The 19,240-nt window shown below is 37.9% G+C and overlaps 1 protein-coding gene and 1 non-coding gene across 2 annotated transcripts; one reads left to right on the forward strand and one right to left on the reverse strand.

The window, feature by feature from the left end:
* Window positions 1-285: 285 nt before the first annotated feature.
* On the reverse strand, window positions 286-18,854 carry RAB11A (RAB11A, member RAS oncogene family). Its single transcript, XM_043555121.1, has 5 exons — window positions 18,665-18,854; window positions 11,824-12,019; window positions 11,381-11,574; window positions 10,300-10,380; window positions 286-2,068 (listed from the first exon to the last, which is right to left on the reverse strand). Exons 1-5 carry the CDS (start codon window positions 18,702-18,704, stop codon window positions 1,929-1,931), a joined length of 651 nt encoding a protein of 216 aa, XP_043411056.1. The 5' UTR covers window positions 18,705-18,854; the 3' UTR covers window positions 286-1,928.
* Window positions 18,855-19,168: 314 nt separating this feature from the next.
* Window positions 19,169-19,240, forward strand: TRNAQ-CUG. The gene has a single exon. It is a non-coding gene; the product is annotated as a tRNA-Gln (tRNA).

The following is a 19,240-nucleotide window of genomic DNA, read 5'->3' on the forward strand; positions in this document are numbered from 1 at the left end:
TGAAAGATTTACTACCAATTTTGAGTAAATGCCTCTTCCTGGGTCTGGTGACACTGTTATAAATGAAAATAAAAGACTACCTCCCTAATGTTTTTGGTGATACCTTTTCCAAGAAAAGCATAATTGCATTCTATGTCTAAAATCAAAGCTGAATTCATACATTGATGCCTCCAATTCAGTGTTTACTCTGTAATGCAAGGACCTATGCTCTTACTCATCAGAATCAAATATTCCATGGCTGCATCCAAAGCACTCAAAGGAAAAATGTAATCTGACAACATAAAGAATAGTCCCCCTATAACTGTTTATTAGAATGTGAATATATTCCAAATCAATAACTAAAAAATAAAATAAAGATAAAAATAAATCAAGTTACAGAGCATGCATAAAATACAAAGTAGCAATTTACAAATAGATAATAGTATCTTCATAACCAACCAATACACTAAAATAAATGGCTACAGAAGAAAACCAAAAAGACTGACCACAGCAATGCCTTCCGTGTGCCCCACACATCATAAGCACTGCAAAAGACTGATTAACTATGAAACACAGTAATCTATGCAAGCCCACACACATACATATTTTTGTATTTGGGGGATATTCCACCATCCTGAATAGTATCACTTCAGTTGACACAACTTTCAGAACACTGCAGAGTAAGTGCTTAATATTATCCACAAGAAAGGAAAACTCAGCATTAGTGTGCACATTTCTAAATGGGAAACTAGTTGCTCCATTGATTTCAATAATGTAGTGGGAAAAAGTATTTCAGGTTGGTATAATGCCTAAATACATTCTATTTAAACTCAAGGTACTACGTACTAAAAGAATACATGCCTTTAAGTGGTACCACTTGAGCAGAAATTAACCTCTCACTGTATTCCTAGACATACTGAAACCAGAAATTTAACTGGACTGTATTCCATAATATATTGCAAACTCAACATCAGCATTGTTAAAATAATTATCCATGCCTGCTGATACATATGGTGATAAAACTACGTTGCGTTTCATTTACTGGAGGGTTTTAAGACAAAATTAACACTTCACAATTTGATACTAACAGCATTAAACCAGTTATTGCCTGAGCAATAAAAGGCCACATAACCTACTGCTGGGAGAACAGGTAGGCCCAGTGATTTGGGCTGCCTGATCACTGCAACAGAGGCATCTCAGATGGAACTCCACCAGTCTCTCGAGTTCCCAGCCTGCCAGGCAGCGTTGTTGAACATATGGCTCCATAACCACACTGCTACTGAAACCATAGAACAGTCTTTCATGTTTATTAAGATCATTCTTGTCCAGAAAAAAGTGCCCCCCTCTCTAATCAACTTTGATGCTTACAAAAATTAAAAAACAAAATTTACTAAACTACTTAACCCTATTAAGGCATTTTAGAAATTGACTTCCAGAATAATGGAAAATTTTCAAGCTCTCAAAATCTTGCTGTGTTTATAGGGCAATTCTTAGATTTGTGGAAATATACACTGCATTGAGAGAAGAGTGTATGAATTATAAGCTGCTCATTATTCGCTGCTCTGTGGCAAAATGATAGCTTATTTCTTCTAAGGTCTTCTTAGTTTGATTTGATCAAGACCAATAGGTCTGAGCTTCAAGCGATCAAGTTCTATTATGTCCTACAGTGACAGGCTTCCATGATGAAAAGTAAACAATAACTGAGGAATCCAAACATTCAGTTTATTAAACTAAGGCTAGTGAAGCCATAGCATGAAAAAAAAGCTGCAGTCATTTGGGACAAGTGGATGATTTTATAAAGCTAAAATCAAAAGACTTAAGACATGAAAAAATTCATAAGTATGAGGAAGTAATAAAACACAAAGTGACCACAAGAATTACAAATATATTTAAATCTCAGACCTGGGAAATGGACTATACACAGCCTTCTAGGGGAGAAGAGAAACGCCTTATATGTTCTGACAGCACTGCACCTTTGGCTTGTTTTCAGTGGTTGGTGGAACATGAATAGGAACCACGTTGTTGCTTGGAGACATGTCATTTTCACGTCTGTCTGACATTTGCTTCTGGGAAACAATGCGGTAGATCTCTGAAAAAAGAAGAAAATCCAGCAATACTCACTGCGAATAGATTCATTAATAGTTGATATAAAAGTAAGTACACAGAGGTAGAAAATACATTCGCAGAAAAAGACTGCAAACAAACTTGGCCAAAGAATATATAAATTTAAGTTTTATTTTCAAATAGCCACTGATTAGAGTCAATCCATTATTTTAACAATTTCTCAAAGAGTAAGAGAAAAACTGGTTTTCCCGTTCACCAGCCAATTAAATAAATCTTGTTTTAAAGAGATTACATAGTTTATGGGCTTAGATGTAAATTAAGCCATGAGAGAAAAAAAATAAATAATAAATATTAAACTATGAGAGTATTTTCAGTCTACCCTTATCAAGAAACCCGACTTAGCATCACACTGTACCACAGAAAAATAAAAATAAATCTGCACTATGAGACACATTAGCATTTTTCTTGGCTGTGTAGGGAAGAACACAACTTCACCAACATGCCAAAATCCCAAGGACTCTTGGAAAGGAGGGAAAGATGACGTTTATCACTGTCTCCTGAACTAAAGTTAAATTGTAATGAAGTAATTATTAACAAGCAACTTAAGATCTTATATGACACTTACCCAAACTGTTTAAAAAAAAATAATAACAAAAGAAAGAAAGAAAAGAAAATCTGTGTCTACCTCTTCCACTAAACATTAAACTCTGTATAGACACTGTGTCTACCTTATTCATTTCTGTATCTCCAGCATATGGTATATAGTAGGGGCTTAACAATTTAATAAGTAACTTTTTGGTCCAATAAATGTTATGAAATTCCTCTACACCAAGTATCTTTAACTCATTTTATTCGGTCATATATTGCACTGCCTAAAAGTATTTCACTCTAAATTATAAATTCCTTACAAACAGAGAATGTATCTTACTTATCTTTATTCTCTCAAGACAAAAACAAAAACCTCAAAAGGTAAGAGAATTCTAACAATGGGACAAACTGACATGATCTATCTCCTATTATGATGCACTACGAAAGACACAGTGCATTCCTATGAAGGATACCTGTGTATTCCTGCCAAAAATGTTTAAAATGAATTTATCCTGAGAAAACAATTAGATAAATCCAGACTAAGGGACATCCCACAAGTAAACTGGCCAAGAGTCTTCAAAAACTTTGTTGTTATAAAATACTTTAAAAGATGGGGATAAAAGTTCTGCATCTGTAGTGTCCAATACAGTAGTCACATATTTAAATAAAATCTGGGGCACATGGGTGGTTCAGTCAGTTAAGCTACGACTTTGGTTCAGATCACGATCTCATGGTTCATGAATTCGAGTTCCGAGTCTGGCTCTGTGCTGACAGCTAGGAACCTGTAAGCCTGCTTCAGATTCTGTGTCTCCCTCTCTCTCTACCCCACCCCCACTCGTTCTCTCTCTCTCTCTCTCTCTCTCTAATATTTTAAAAAAATTTTTTAATTGAATTAAATTTAAAAACCAATTTCTCAGTCCACTAGTCATATTTCAAGTGCTCAATAACAACCTGTGCCCAGTAGCTACTGTGTTTAATAATGCCCCAGATAGAAAAGAATTCCATCAATGTGCGACCTTTGACCAAAAAGACATTTAAAATGTAAAAACCAAATCTATAAAGGACATTATTAGTATACTTGAAGAAACAGGAATATGAACTGCACATAAGCTAACACCCTATCTCCCAAGCACAAGGCATTCTACATAGTCACAATACCATATATTATACTTGGCATTCTACATAATCAAAATACCATATACTCAAGGAATTATTCTACATAATCACAGTACCATATATTATATTCAAGAAATTTGTCACTTGAATATATCATACTGCTTATATAGAATGTCTTGTACTTAGAAGATAAAATGCTCCAGTATTTATTTACTTGTAAAGTGCCACAATGTCTACAATTTATTTTCCGAAGATTGAGCAAAGAGGAAAAAGAGTATATACACACATGTAGAAATAAGCCCAATGTGGCAAAGTGATTCAAGATGAAAGGTTTAAGGTTTTCACTGTATTATTTCTATAATACTTGAATATTTTTAAATTATAAAGTTATAGGGTAAAACAGATAGAAGTAGAATTATATTTTCAAAATGCTCCAAGACATGTCAACCAAATAGGAACATCATTTGATTGGATTCTAATTTGAACTGTAAAAAAAAAAAAAAAAAAAAAAAATTGAAACAGAATATTGTAATATTGTTTGGATAAAGATGATAATAAGACATACTGCCAATTTTTTACTAGTTTTGCTATTCTGAGCTTAAGTCCTAATCTTTTAGATATACACATCATGAAATGTTTACAAATGAAATGATATAATATCTGGGATTGGTTTCAAAATAATGAGGGAAGAGGTGGAAGAAAGACTGGTCATGAACGGATGGCTGTTGGTGACTACATGGGAATTCATGATACTGTCCTGATTTTGGTATATTGGAAACTTTCCATAACAAAAAGTTAAAGAGGAAGAAATGTGTTAAATGAGTAAGTTCCTCCAAATTAAGAACTAATTTCCCTAAAGTTGAAAAACAGCAAGCTGTAGTCAACTGAGTATGTAAACTAGCAAAAATGCTGACAGTTATAATGTACCTTTTCTTACTTTTTTTGTGGGGAGGGGAAGGCACTAAAATTTGTGTTTCAGAAAGTTGACAGTGGTTCAAAGCTGAAGAAGGATCAAGGGAAAAACACTGCAATAAAGAAAGCCTACTGACTAGAATTAAAAAACAAAAACAGGATATGTAGTCTAATTCATTTAGATTCTTTTCATTGCAAAGAGACGGAACTGGAGTGTGTCGAGGGCAAAGGGAAAGACACTCATCCAATCAGGCTAGTGCCTAAGGAATAAAAACAATCATCAACTTACTATAAAACTACACTACTCATTCATTCTTTCTTTGTTTTCTCTTATCCCAAACTGGATGGCTCTTCTTTCTCAAGTGCAAATTATTAAATGGGACCCTCTACAAATTTTAACTTCTTTACAAGTCGTTTGGAAGATTAAGTTAGAGGAACCAAAACAAAAAATCTTTTGCAGGCTCTTATATGAAAAGCCAACACTGTAAGAGAGGACAAGGCAGAGTTCTCAGAGAACATTAAGTTAAATATTAAAGAGGTCTCATTCCAAAGCAAGCAATTTGAGCAGTACTGTGTAACTGGTCTGCAAGTACTACTGTACAGTTTTGTAAAAATGGATAAGGGCTACATTTGTTCCAGTCACCAAAAAGACATCCACTAATGAAAATGCCAAAGCAATCAATAGGAAAGTGTGGATCAAAAAAGTAAAAGAAACGGGCACTAAGATGCTACTCAAGTAATGTATTTAACATCTCCTGTGGCTGGGTGTGTCACTTAAAAGAAACCTTGATAAGAAAATACGAAGCAGATACCTTCCACCTGGTATCTGATTAGAGGTTATTTAAGTGGAAACAGAAACAGGACTAATAACCTGCTAAACCAGATGCAAATATTTTCCTCTTTCAAGGGCATGTTCTCCTTTAGAACCAAATGTATGTGATACACCAATTCCTGGGCAGTCCCTTTTCAAGATGTCCAAAGGATAGGCAAAGTTAAAAAGAAAAGGAACTATTCTGTGTCATTCTTGTATTAGATCTCCCATAGATCTAAATAGAAAGATAAGATACTAATGTAACATAGTTTTAAATATAACCAGGTAAAGTTAAATTAAAAAGACACATGCTTGAGGCGCCTGGGTGGTTCAGTCGGTTGGGTGTCCGACTTTGGCTCAGGTCATGATCTCGTGGTCCATGAGTTCAAGCCCCACATGGGGCTGTGTGCTGACAGCTCAGAGCCTGGAGCCTGCTTGGATTCTGTGTTTCCCTCTCTGCCCCTCCCTTGCTCACACTCTCTCTCTCTCAAAAATAAACATAAATTTAAAAAAAGGACACATATTTATTTCTATCCTAATGAAAGTATGGAGCTAGTTGCCAAGTAAACTCTACCGAAGGTAAATGCAATTGTTCCAAATTAGGGAACAAAAAGAGTTAAAGTTCTCTGGGCCATCCAAAAATTGTGAAAATAACAGAAGCCTGAGTTGTTTCACTCACTATAGCCTTGGTCAGAATTTGTTAGGTCGTCTTCAAACCCAATGCTAACCATTAATTTTCTTGAACGTCAGAAAAGTGCTGATTTGATACAATGATGTATTTAAAAGGTTGCCACATGCCAAGAACAAAGATACTACACCTAATTAAATGATTCTCACTACTTTAACCATCTTTAATTAAAAAGATGACTTGGACTTACTAATTACTTGGAGAAACCTTGTAGTTATCACTTTAACCAAGTGATCAGAGTTAACATTACCAGTAATAAATACAACAAACCAGTATCATGACCTTCTGATGGACGCACTAAGAGCACTTTTGTGGTGTTCCTGCTGAAAGCACATAATCTGAGTTCAATTATGAGTGAACATGAGACAAACCCACAATGAGGGACACTACAAAATAAATGGCCTGTACCCTTCAAAAAAATGTCAATAAACAAAATAAAGACTAAGGATCTTTTCCTGATTAGAGGAGATGAAAGAGCTAGGACAGCTGAATGCAATGCATGATGTGATCCCAGAATTTCTTGTGCTAATTAAGGACATAATTGGAACAACTGGAAAAATCTGCATAAGGTCTGCAGTTAAACACTGATGTGGATTACTACCTACCTCTGATTTTTTACAAGTGCACTATGGTTATGAGAGAGAACATTCTTGTCTTTAAGAAATACACACTGATACAAGAAAAAAAAAAATGCATACAGCAAGAGAAAGAATAAACCAGATATGATAAAATACCAACATTTGGGAAACACGGGTGAAGGGTATCCGCAAATTCTTTGCACTATTACTGCAACTCTTCAGTCTCAAATTATCAAATTCAAAGTTGAAAGAAAAAATAAGAGTATGGAAAATATAAATTAAAAACATCCCTTAATAAACGTGAGGATGAAGGAAGAAAACTGCACTGCAATGCAAAGGCTAGGCAATCCATCAGGTTCACTCAAGTACTAGCTAACTACCTCTAAAAAATTCTATCAGTAAAATTGTCATGGAGTTACTGTCAAATCTGTGGATGTCAAAAATGCCATGAGTTTATTCTAAACAAGCAACACAATTAACTCTGGAGTATTAATGTAGATAAGTTTTCCAACATAATTAATTTTTCACCTTAAAAATGAAAAAAACTATTTTTTTCTTCCAGCAACATCAAAACACAATGTAAATGTTCCCTTAATGCTGTTAACATTCAAGGCAGAATTAAACCTAAGGAGATTACTGTGGTGTTTCCTGTTGTTTTTTTCCCCCCTCCCTGTCTTCTCTTATTAATACTCCTACTGGTATAAAGTGAAGAAAAGTTTAGAACAAACATCCTAACACATGCAAAACAAGAGATGTCTGCTGCCATATGCAGTGACCTCTGATCCCACAGATTAATACTTAAGATTTATGGAGGAAGCTGAGAAAATAGTGAATACAGAGAGAAAAAATGGTAGTAAGTGAAAGTCTTGTTTGCTTTCAAGCAACATTAATCAAGCAATAACAAATGTTAAATCTAGAGTGAACTTTAAGAAAAATAGCCAAATGTCCTTCATCTTTAAGGACAAAACGGTTCAATTTTAAGTATATACCATACTTACTGATTACTTAGCTCATGTTTGAGTGGATCATTAAATTAAACGTTGCAAAATGACACATAAAATAGTGAACTGAAGATGGTCTCATTTTCACTTAGTATCAGAATAGGCTAGAAACTGAGATCAGAATGGGCTAGAATGCAGAGATGTGATGGGACATAAAAACTATTTCAACAAGGACTAAAAAAAGTGAGGTTTTCAGAGGCCTTAAGAGACTCACAGACCCTCAAAATGATTTAACTCACTCATTATTTAAGACACTGTGAATCTGAGGACCAGGGAGGTCCAGTGACTAGTTCAGTGACTAGTTACACAGGGAGTGGGAACAAAGTGATAAAAAGTAAAAACCTGTAACTCCTGGGTCTAAATTTAGTACTCTACATATTGATTTAATAGAACCCACACAAGCGGTTGTAAGGTAAAGTGGGATTTGCAGACACACTGCATATTTAATCAATTCTTCCTTGGTTCTAACAGTCTGTAATGAAACTTGACACAAAGAAGATTCTAAAGGAAAGCTACTGTGGTCCAAAGACTATTTATCCAACCTTAGCACCAGTTCTGTTAGTTACTATTTTTCTGATAACAGAGAAGAATTCTAATAAGATAGGTATGTAAATTACCAATATCTAGTTTATTTTTAATTAAGTTTATTTTCATGCTTTAACTGCTATTAGCTACTAATTCATCAAATGTCCACTCTGTACCAGGGATAGCTAAGTATTTTAACATGTATGAAGTCATGTACTCATTTTTGGAGTCTACAGATGTCTCAAGTGACAGTGTCTTCTCTGTGGGTTATAGAGACAAAAACCTTTAAGTCACAACATAATAGCCAAGTCAAATCATATCACAAGGTATTTATTTATAAATATAAGCCCTCTCTCAAAAAAACAAAAACAAAATTCCCCAAAATTTAAGGCCTAGAAATGATTAAGTAACCTGCCTAAGCTTACAGAGCCATTGGTAAGTGAAGGAGCCAGGACTAAAACCCAAGTAAGGCTTCCAAGTCCATGCTCTTGAATTCTTGGGTTTATTCCCTACATATTTCCAATATAAAATAAGACATTTACAAGTTAAAATCTGTGAATCCCGGAGAGCCTGGGCGGCTCAATCAGTCAAGCATCTGACTTCAGCTCAGGTCATGATCTCAAGGTTCATGAGATCAAGCCCCACGTCGGGCTCTGTGCTGACAGCTCAGAGCCTGGAGCCTGCTTCAGATTCTGTGTCTCCCTCTCTCTCTGCCCCTCCCCTGCTCGCAGGCACCTGCATGCCTGCTTTCTCTCTCTCAACAAAAAATTTGAAAAAATAATAATGTTAATATATAATTTTAAAGTACTTTAAAACAACCAAAATACTTATTACAGGATTAAGATTAAACTTGCTGATAAATTTGGTCATTCTAATAAAGTCAGAGTAAATGTAAGTCAACACAAATACAATGCCTTCTTGAAATCCCTATGGTTGACCTGTCTGCACATCTACATTCTAGAACAGCATGAACTTTGTTCTTTTCCCACTACGTATTTAAACTTTTCCATATGCAGTCACTTGCTGATTTTCTCCACAAGGTGACACCTTGCTTCTTCTACAACAGGAGAATTTTACTGTTTTTTCATTTAAATTTTTAAGAATGTATTTTTCCCAGGGCACCTAGGTGGATCAGTCGGTTAAGCATCTGACTTTGGCTCAGGTCACAATCTCGTGGTTTGTGGGTCCGGGCCCTGCGTCAGGCTCTGTGCTGATAGCTCAGAGCCTGGAGCCTGCTTCAATTCTGAGTCTCCTTCTCTCTCTGCTCCTCCCCTGCTCACACTCAGTGTCTCTCTCTCTCCCCAAAATAAATAAATATGTAAAAAATGTTAAAAAAAAAAAAAAAGTATAGTTTTCCCTAGCTGCTTCTATAACATATTAGAACCAAGCAAGATTTTCTTTACTGAATTTCAAAGGGCATTTATAGCTTTCCATAGCCAGGATTTCAGGTTATTTATTTATTGATTTATTTGACAGAGAGAGAGAGAGTGAGAGCGAGCATGCACACGCCCATGTGCACAGGAACATGTGCACATGAGTGGGGGAGGGGCAGAGAAGGAGGCAGAGAGAGAGAATCCCAAGCAGAAGACTCACTGTCAGTGCTGAGTCTGACTCAGGGCTCAAACTCATGAAGCATAAGATCATGACCTGAGCCGAAACCAAAGAGTCCAACCTTTAACTGACTGAACCACCCAGGTGCCCCTCCATAGCCATGATTTCAATATTCATCTTATGAAAATTTAAGGATTACTTTAACCGTTACTTTGTGCTTGTGACCACAAAGTACAGAATATCTGGAATGAAGTAATAACAGAAGTGAACAAATTATTTTCAAAGTACTTTTCCCAATATAAACCAAATGAATTAGGATTAAAGCTCAGCAAGCAAGGGTTAACTAATTTTGTACTCTAAACAGTTCTTGCTATAGCAGCTCTTAAATGAGTCATTCTTAGATAGTGTGATATATAGTTTTCTAATTTGTTTACATTCATAAAACTTCCAATTCCCACTAGTGTACTGTAAAAATTCAAGTCTTACCTGTCAGAATTGTCTGAAAAGCAGCTTCTACATTTGTAGAGTCTAGAGCAGAAGTCTCAATGAATGACAAACCATTCTTTTCTGGGGGGCGGGGGAGGCAAGGAGCGGGGAGAGAGAAAAACTTCAGTCTTGTCAAATTTTACACAAGAGATGTAATACATTCAAACTTCAAAAAGGAAATAATAAAATTTTGTAAAACCCAAGACCTCCCCAACCCCTTAAGTCGTAAGGACACCATTCTACTTTACTTTAGCAGATTAAAATAACAGTGAGAAATTTTCACTGGCTCCTTAATTAAAATAAATACTTGTTACATCTATCTACTACCAATGAATGGCAATGAGTGACACTACTCAAAAGGTAGTAAACTTATCAAATACTCCATTATTTCCATCCCTTACGGTCCTTCTCCCCATCAACCACATAACTCTATCCATGGATAGGTATGTATTTATTCACTTAAAATTCTGGAACTATATTATTTGAAATAAAGCTTCTTGCCTGGAAAACTGAAAAACTATTACAAAAGCCTTTATTCACAGCCTAATCACTGGGAAACAGTCACGACCTTCACTAGCCAAGAGTGAATAATGTTGCCTTCCGATAGGCTGTCCCTACTGAAACAGAAGAAACAAGCAGATCCTCCACTAACGCCAGAAAAGTTATAACTCCTACTAAACAGCCGCATTCTCTATCGGTCCTTGACACTCCCTGGGCCACTACTTTTCACACCCATATAGAGCAGCTTTGGTAAAACACAGACATAATAGAAAAAAAACAAGAAGCATAAAATAAACTGACAGGTATCATCTATTCCTTCCAGGGTCAGGAAAAAAAATAGGATTTATATTCAACTTTTGGCAGCAAAACTCAAAATACAATGTTTTAATGACTCAAGGTTAAGCAAAAGAGCCATACGGTCATCATTAACTTTCAGAACAACAATCCTTGCTGAGCACTGATGTTTGCTTTCCTGAAACTATTGTAAGCGATCACCCACACTGGCAAAGTTTCAAAACTGCAAGACGTAACAGTAAGAAATACAGAATCACTATAATATCGTGAAATTCATATCACTAACCTGCAAAAGCTCTTGCTTCATCTGTAGGTACTGCCCTGAGATGACGCAAATCACTCTTATTGCCCACAAGCATGATAACAATGTTACTATCAGCATGATCTCTCAGTTCTTTCAGCCATCGTTCTACATTTTCATATGTGAGATGTTTAGCAATGTCATAAACCAATAAGGCACCTACAGCTCCACGATAGTATCTGAAAACAGAAACATGTATGTAACTATTAGAAAAAAACTGCAAGACGGAAGGGAACACCGTGAAGAACTAAATTTGTGGATTATATATTTTTAAAAGGACATTTATAAATAAATTTCAAAATCCTTATACTAGAATTCTTAAAAGAAGAAAAACAAAACAAAACAAAAAAAAAACCAGTTATCTTTTCCAATACCAAAAGTCAGCTAATTCAGTCTATTTCTCAGAACTTAAAAACTATGAGACTTACGCTGATGTTATAGCTCGGTATCGCTCTTGCCCTGCTGTGTCCCATATCTGTGCCTTGATTGTTTTCCCATCAACCTGGATGCTTCTTGTTGCAAACTCTACTCCAATGGTGCTCTTGCTTTCGAGATTAAACTCATTTCGAGTAAATCGAGACAAGAGGTTACTCTTTCCAACACCAGAATCTCCAATAAGGACAACTGATTAAAAAGACAAAGAACTTAGTGTCAGATAAATGAGGCAGACATATTCAAAATAACATCATGCTTTAAAGCAAAAAAGAGCATCAGATATTTTAAAACGAATGGGGGCGGGGGAGAGGGCAAAAGCCCATATTCCTGACCTGTTACCAATCAATAAAACCAATTTATTCTTTTTAACCTATTTCTACCTACATAATAACTTGCACACATCATCTGCTTAGCACAGATACAGTATCCTGCCTTACACATGCAATGTTTAATCATAAGTCTGCTAGGCATTGATTAATTACCATCAATGTGATACCAACCTTACTATTATAGGAGGTAGTAACTTGAAAGATAAATCCTACACCAAATAAACAATTTGTGATATTAAAGTGTATCATACAGGAAAGCAACAAAGGATGTTAGTAGAAAGGAGGGAAAGAATGAAAGTGTTCTAATTTCATCAAAGACTAGGTGTGACCTCAGGACTCACACCCAGGCAAAATGAAACACATTTACCATATGAGGTATGAGGTTTATATACTCTGCCACCCAGATTACAGAAACTACAAAGAATTTTTCATAGTTGCATTTATCACATGGGCCAGAAGCTAGAGACCCCTACAAATACAGACACTCCAATTAAGTTTAACAGGGGCCCTAGGAAGCTAAGAATTCTTGACTTCCTCTGAGTAAAAGCCAAAGCAATGGGGGCACACACTTACTCTTATGACTTAAGAATTTTTTAAAAACAAGTTTGGTTTAGATGAATTTATTTCCTATGATCACTATAGGAGACAGTTTATTTACTAACTAAATATATGGAGATTTTTTTTTTCACCCAAGGCAATGTTATACTTAAGAATTTCATAAAAAGGGGGCACCTGGGTGGCTCAGTCAGTGAAGTGTCTGACTGTTGATTCGGCTTAGGCCATGATCTTACGGTTCGTGAGTTCAAGCCCTGCATCTGGCTCTGCGCTAACAGCGCAGAGCCTGCTTGAGATTCTGTCTCCCCCTCTCTCTCTCTGCCCCTCCCCTCCTCCTGCTCTCTCACTCTCTCAAAATAAATAAATAAACTTACAAAAAAATTTTTTTTCATAAATAATAAAACAGGCAGTTAACCTGTTTTAAAGCATTTAAGAACAAAACACATTCACAGGTTTACAGAACATTAAGTGAAAATTTTTACAAAGGAAAAAAACATTATCAGCATTTCAAAAAAAACACTTATTTCTACTGTTGACTAGTAATGCTTCTTCTTACTACGTAACTGATTTATTTAGTCACCAAGACTAGAAAATCAAACATGAGAGAATAACACCAAGGAATAAGACCATATCTTCCTAAAGAGACTGAGATTGGGGGGCAGAGGAGTAGAGAGAGGGAGGTAAAAACTGTGAGAACTCACTGCACTCTGGTCAGAGGGCAAAGAGAGTCTATTACACATTCCTTCCTTGCCACAAGAAGGGATATAAGCTGGCCTCTGGACAGTCTTGGATGGAGTACATTATCAAATGCATATCTTTCTGACTTCCTCTATTAGCTGATTCAGCAAGAAATCATGCAGGTGGCAATAATTCCATGCAGTACAACCGGTAATTTCTAGCTATACAGTCAATTAGAGATGTCAAAGGTATTGTGACAAACACAGATATTATAGCAAACGCTCTAATTTCTAACACCAGGAAAGATGTTAAGGTCATGAACGTAACATATAAAAAAATGCACTTTCAGTTTTATAGGATGGCTGGTTATGTTAGTTTCCAAGGTGCACCTTTCTGGAGATGAGGTCAAATCCAGTTTCAGCGATGTACTCTACCCTATTAATTGGATACACTCAGTGTTGCCTCTTAGGGCAAGAGACCTAATGTTCTGCTGAGGAAACTCTTTCAATCATTTCTGGCCCCACACTAGCACAGAGGTGTAAAAGTCTCACTTGAGGTGGGAATAAGGAAGAAGGGAAAAACCAGAAAGTTAAAACATTTCTACTTTTATAGACACGCAGATGTCAATCAGTAATTCAGGAGCCAGCTTACAGCCAAAGAGCAAGACATCTAGCATGAAAAACTAGACAAAAGCATGACAAAGCCTTCGGAAAATTAAATACATAACTCGCTCAAAGAACACCTTCTCCCTCCCCCAAAACCTCTAGAACTTTCAAATTTTGGTTTCTTCCCTTTTGACCGCCATGTTAACTAATGATTATACTCATTATCTCCCCACCTCAGCATAAAGACAGTAAAGGCATTTCCCCCTCAATGTAACCCATTCATTTTAACATTATAAAAAATTGCACTCTTATCTAAAAATAATTCAAGACTCATGAAGAATGCTTTATACAGTATAAAATAATTACCTCCGCTAGACATGGACAGAGTTGCCAGATTTAAAAGACTAACAACTTGTTAAAGGACTGTATCTTGAATGACACCAGAAGATATTGGTTCTGTAATAACAGCACTGCCAAGAAGTGCTGAGAGATGACAAAATAAGGAAAGCTGGTTCTATTCAGTTACCAAATGAAAAATCAAACCAAGAAGGGTTACATATAAGGTCACTAAAAAAATAAACAAACCAGAATGGATTACATTACCTGAACAACCTAAGAGAATTTACAGGCTATGACTAAAAAAATAAACCAAAAATAAGTAAATTAATTAATTCATGGACTCAGTTTCTAATCAAAATAGCTTCTCTCATTAGGATGACAATATTTAATTGCTTTTAAAAATGTGAACTATATGATCACATCCTATAGTTCAAAGAAAGGAGTCTGCAGTGACTTTCCTGTTTTCCTTAACTAGTACCTTAGGTAAAAGTATATATGTGTGTATAATAATATAAACATAAATAACAGCATCTGTATATTAGAGACCTACAACATTTCTAAAATAACCTAGTGATATTTATTACCACTTGGTCAACCTCACCTGCTGAATTTTAAGTATCATTATAATACCTAATATTAAATTTGGCTCATAATATATCAAATATTAGGCTAAATGCCATAAAAGCAGAATATACATATTAATTATCCATTATTTAATAAAAAGTTCCACCTCTTCAACCACATTTAGTTTTACACACTCTTGCAAACTAATGTACTACACTAAGATTTAATTGGAAAAATCAATCACAGTGCATCAGATCTAAATGTTATCATCTAAAATGATTAACTGATAATTTTCATTCTGATTTTTATAAATAAACTTTGGAGACTTTTCTACTCTTTCAGCTATATTCATGGTCCTACTTCACTGAAAGAGTCTTGAAAATAAAATGCATTCAATAAGTCAATAAGGCTTTAGTCTAGACAAGTTTTTCCAGATTCAGCAGATTGTGAGTTGCTCAACCAAAAGTTGTGAAAGAAAAACTACCAAGATGCAAGACAGCAAAGTTCCTATGATCTTTTCCACTGACAATCAGCTGATGGTTAATTACTACTGACCTTCAACTAGATTGAAAAGAAAATGATGTATCTAAATATTTGCAAAATATGTGACTTTGAATTGGTGTCTTCAACACCAATAGGAACCATGATTGATGCTCACTTATGTGTCCCACAGGCCATAACCACATTGTATATAAATACCTGTACAATTAAATAAAGCTTTTAAAGTAAAATGTCAAGTTTTAAACAGTAAAATAACCCCCCCCACACCCAAAGTCTCATTGTTGAACTTAACTAATGTTCAAGAACGAAGACGTAATGTAGAGTAACTGCCCTGCTCTCCCCAATTTACATTCCCATTTGGACCACTACATCGTTTACTAATCAAAATATCCCTTCATTTTCAATTGGTCAGAGTTACGAACTTCTATTTCCCTCAAATATTAAGTGTGCTATGTATGCGATCTTCCAAGTGGAGAGCTGTAGCTCATCTTGGTGAATAATCTCTGTAGAATGATACCATTTTAAAGTGATATCGCTGCTTTGCTTTAAAATATAATTGTATAAATAAAAAAATTGGCTAAATAATCAGCACTAAAGTTTTTTTTTTAATGACTCATATCCTGTAAGAGCTTTAAAAAAAAGTGGAAATTCTTCTCAGCAAAATTTTTAAACACCCTATCTTAAACAGCAAAATGTACAAAAACGTACAACAAAATGAAAACATAACCCATGGAAACATAAAATACTTTAAAAAAAAAAAAAAAGGAACTTTTAAAGAGAGAAACAAACAGGGGAGAGGGACAGAGAAGGAGAATCTTAAGCAGGCTCCGCACTGAGCGTGGAACCTTGAAGCGGGACCCAGTCCCACAACCCTGGGATCATGACCTGCGCCAAAATCAAGAGTTGGACACTCAACCAACTGGGCCATCCAGGCACCTCAAATTCCTACTTTTCAGTTTCTTTAGTAATACTTAAATGCTGTTATAAAGAGTTAAAGTTCAAGAAGCTGACAAGAACCACAGTAATTTTCTTCACATTATTATCACTTACTGAGTCCTCATAACCAGTCTCATTGAATTCTGTAAAGAGTCCTGAGAGGTAGGTATTATTTCCTTTTTATAGAGGAAGGAACTGATGTTCAAAGGTCACAAAGGAAATTTAGGACCTGAATCAGAATTTGAATCCAGACCTGTAAGCCCTATACTCTCAATCACTGTTAACAAGAATGGTCTAATCTCAAAATTAAGTTAAAATCTCTTAAACCAATCCAGGATACTTAATATCCTTAGTGGGAAAAAAAAAAAAAATGGCTTCTATAAACAACACTCAAGCTCCAAACCAAACAGGAGAAATACTGTGTTGTTAGTCTATCTTGTTCTAAATTCATCACTTTAAAGGTACCTAGCTGCCTACCACCTTGTACCTTAAGAAATAAACCTGATAATGACTAAACACTAGTCTCTAAGGTCTCACCTACCTAAGTAATTTCACTTGACCTCAGATGCCTTCAGCTAACAGTATCCTAACATTTCCTTTTTGTATTTGTAAAATGCATTAAGTACTCTCTTCTCCGTTAATGACTTTCCCACCATGGGGTAGTGAGGGTGAACACTGAATGCAGTCACCCTATATAACAGAATATTCTGGCCCAGGAGTTAGCAGTGATAAGATTTGCAAAGTATTGGTAAAGCAAAGAAGGTTTCCGGCTCCCTTTAGTCAATCATTCTTAGCACCCAATGGCAAGGTCAGAAACAATCACCATGCTTAACACTCTTTTTAAACTCCACCCTCCACTGTAAAGCTTTAATAGCAATGGCTTCTTCCTCCCTGGTAATGATCTTTGTTCAGCATACTACTTGATGGCTGCCCTAATTCAGAGGCAGAGAAAGAGCATCTGAGTGGGAACGCATTCAATGAACAAAAATAAAGCATTTACAGTTGTGTTTCTCATTGAAAACCGTACCCTTTAGTTTTGCTGATTAAAAAAACCCAACAAACTACTGGGATTCTTTCTGGACTAACCAATAAGCAATTCTTTCCATCCACTCCCACCCTCCAATATGTTTTGTCCAAGGGCACTACACGTTTCCCTATCTTGTCTTACATACTTAATTTCACCAAAGAGCACACAACTTGCCCCTAGTCCCCACCTTTTGGGAAAGGTATGTGGCCAACTAAGACTCTTCCCTTCCTGTTCTAAAAACACCAAAAGGTTGGATCCTCCCAGTGTTGCAGCAGGAAGCAACCAGTCCATAGTGATAAAGCAAGCTAGTATTTGTGCAGCGCACAACCTTTCCTGCTCAGGAACTGGGCCTTCAGGTCTGGCAAGGATAACAGCCACCACCCATCCGCAACCCCTTCTCGCTAGCAGACTCTAGAGTTATCCCGGGCTGGCTGCCGCTGGGTAGGGAGGGTAGGAGGAAAAAAGCCTAGATGGGAAGTCACAACAGTCTGCCGGGTCACTGCGACAAGTGCGCGCGTGGGTGATGGACAATCCCTCTTGCCCTACCCCCCACCCTCGGGGTCGCACAGGAGACGTCGGAGAGCTCTAGATTATTTGCGGAGGAAAGGCAGAGAAAGAGCTACCGATCCCGGGGGCAGTGCGAGAAGGTTACTGACCACGAGACCTGTGGGGCGGGTGGGGGTGGGGGCCCCTGGCCCGTTCAGATTTTAACGAGGGCCTGGCCCAGGGATGGTAGAAAACTGCTCAGAGAGGCTTCGGTCCGAGGGGAGGGGCTGAGAGGAGACGCAGAGGAGAGGCTCGCCCGAGGGGAAAAGGGGGACAGATTAGAAAAAGACCTGTAGTGGGAGTCTGCGCCGAAAGAAAGGTGAGCGAGGGGAAGGGCCGGTCAGACGGGCTCGGGAAAGGAGCGAGCCGAGAAGGGTGTATACTGAGCGGGAGGGGCGCCAAACCCGAAAAGATAGATGGTGGGAGGGGCGGCCCCCTTCAAGGGGCCACCGAACCGGGGAAAGGAAGACGACTGGGGAGAAAGCTGCCTGCCACGAGAAGGACACAGGGTGAGGGGCGCTGAGGATAGTGAAGGCCTAAGGGGAGGTCGCTAAGAGCCCGGCGTGTGCCGAGGGCTCCCCGTCTGAGGGGAGAAGGACTGAGTTGGGAGACCGCAGAACAAATCGCACAGAGAGGAAGGGCTGAGGAAGGCCGATTTCAGGGCAGGGGCAGCCCGCACGCGGGTCCCCCGGGAGTGTCTCGGGCCCCCGAACGGGGGACTCGGTGAAGAGAGTGGGAGAGCCCATGGCCTCACCTTTGAAGAGATAGTCGTACTCGTCGTCGCGGGTGCCCATTGCGCGGCCGGGGAGCGAAGGGGCGGGAGCAGCAGTGGTATCGGTGGGACCAGGGGGCGTCGCTGCAGGGGTAACCCGAACGCCGAGCTTCAGCTGCCGGACAGGGTAAAGAACCCCTCCCTGCCGCTACGCCACTTCCGGCAGGCCCCAGCCCCTAAGGGGAAGTACTTCCGGGAGGTGGCGCTCCGCCCCTGTGCCCAGGAAGGGCGGTGCGCGGGAGCTCTGCGTCCGTCTTCAAATTCTGCCCCCTCCCAGACGCTTAGAGGGGAAACTGAGCACTGGACTCCCAGCTCCTAGCGGCAGCTTGCCACCCTTTTAATGGCCTCTCCCTCATTCCTCGCGCCGCCATGCGGGGAAGCGGGGTGTTGGGAAGAGCTTTAGCCCCGCTTGTTCGTGGTAGGTTTGTAGATGGGGGCGGGGTTGTGTAAGAATTAGAGAGCCCAAGGCGGCCCTTCTTCTGTGGCGGTTCCATGGTGTAATGGTTAGCACTCTGGACTCTGAATCCAGCGATCCGAGTTCAAATCTCGGTGGAACCT

Source organism: Prionailurus bengalensis, chromosome B3 (assembly GCF_016509475.1).
Source record: "Prionailurus bengalensis isolate Pbe53 chromosome B3, Fcat_Pben_1.1_paternal_pri, whole genome shotgun sequence".
NCBI classification, from domain to species: Eukaryota; Metazoa; Chordata; class Mammalia; order Carnivora; family Felidae; genus Prionailurus; species Prionailurus bengalensis.

Coding starts and splice junctions, on each gene's coding strand:
- RAB11A (XM_043555121.1), bottom strand. CDS start 18,704: ATGGGCACCCGCGACGACGAGTACGACTATCTCTTCAAAG. Junction 12,020..18,664: donor GTACGACTATCTCTTCAAAG/GTGAGGCCATGG, acceptor CTTTTTAATCAG/TTGTCCTTATTGGAGATTCT. Junction 11,575..11,823: donor TACCGAGCTATAACATCAGC/GTAAGTCTCATA, acceptor TTCTGTTTTCAG/ATACTATCGTGGAGCTGTAG.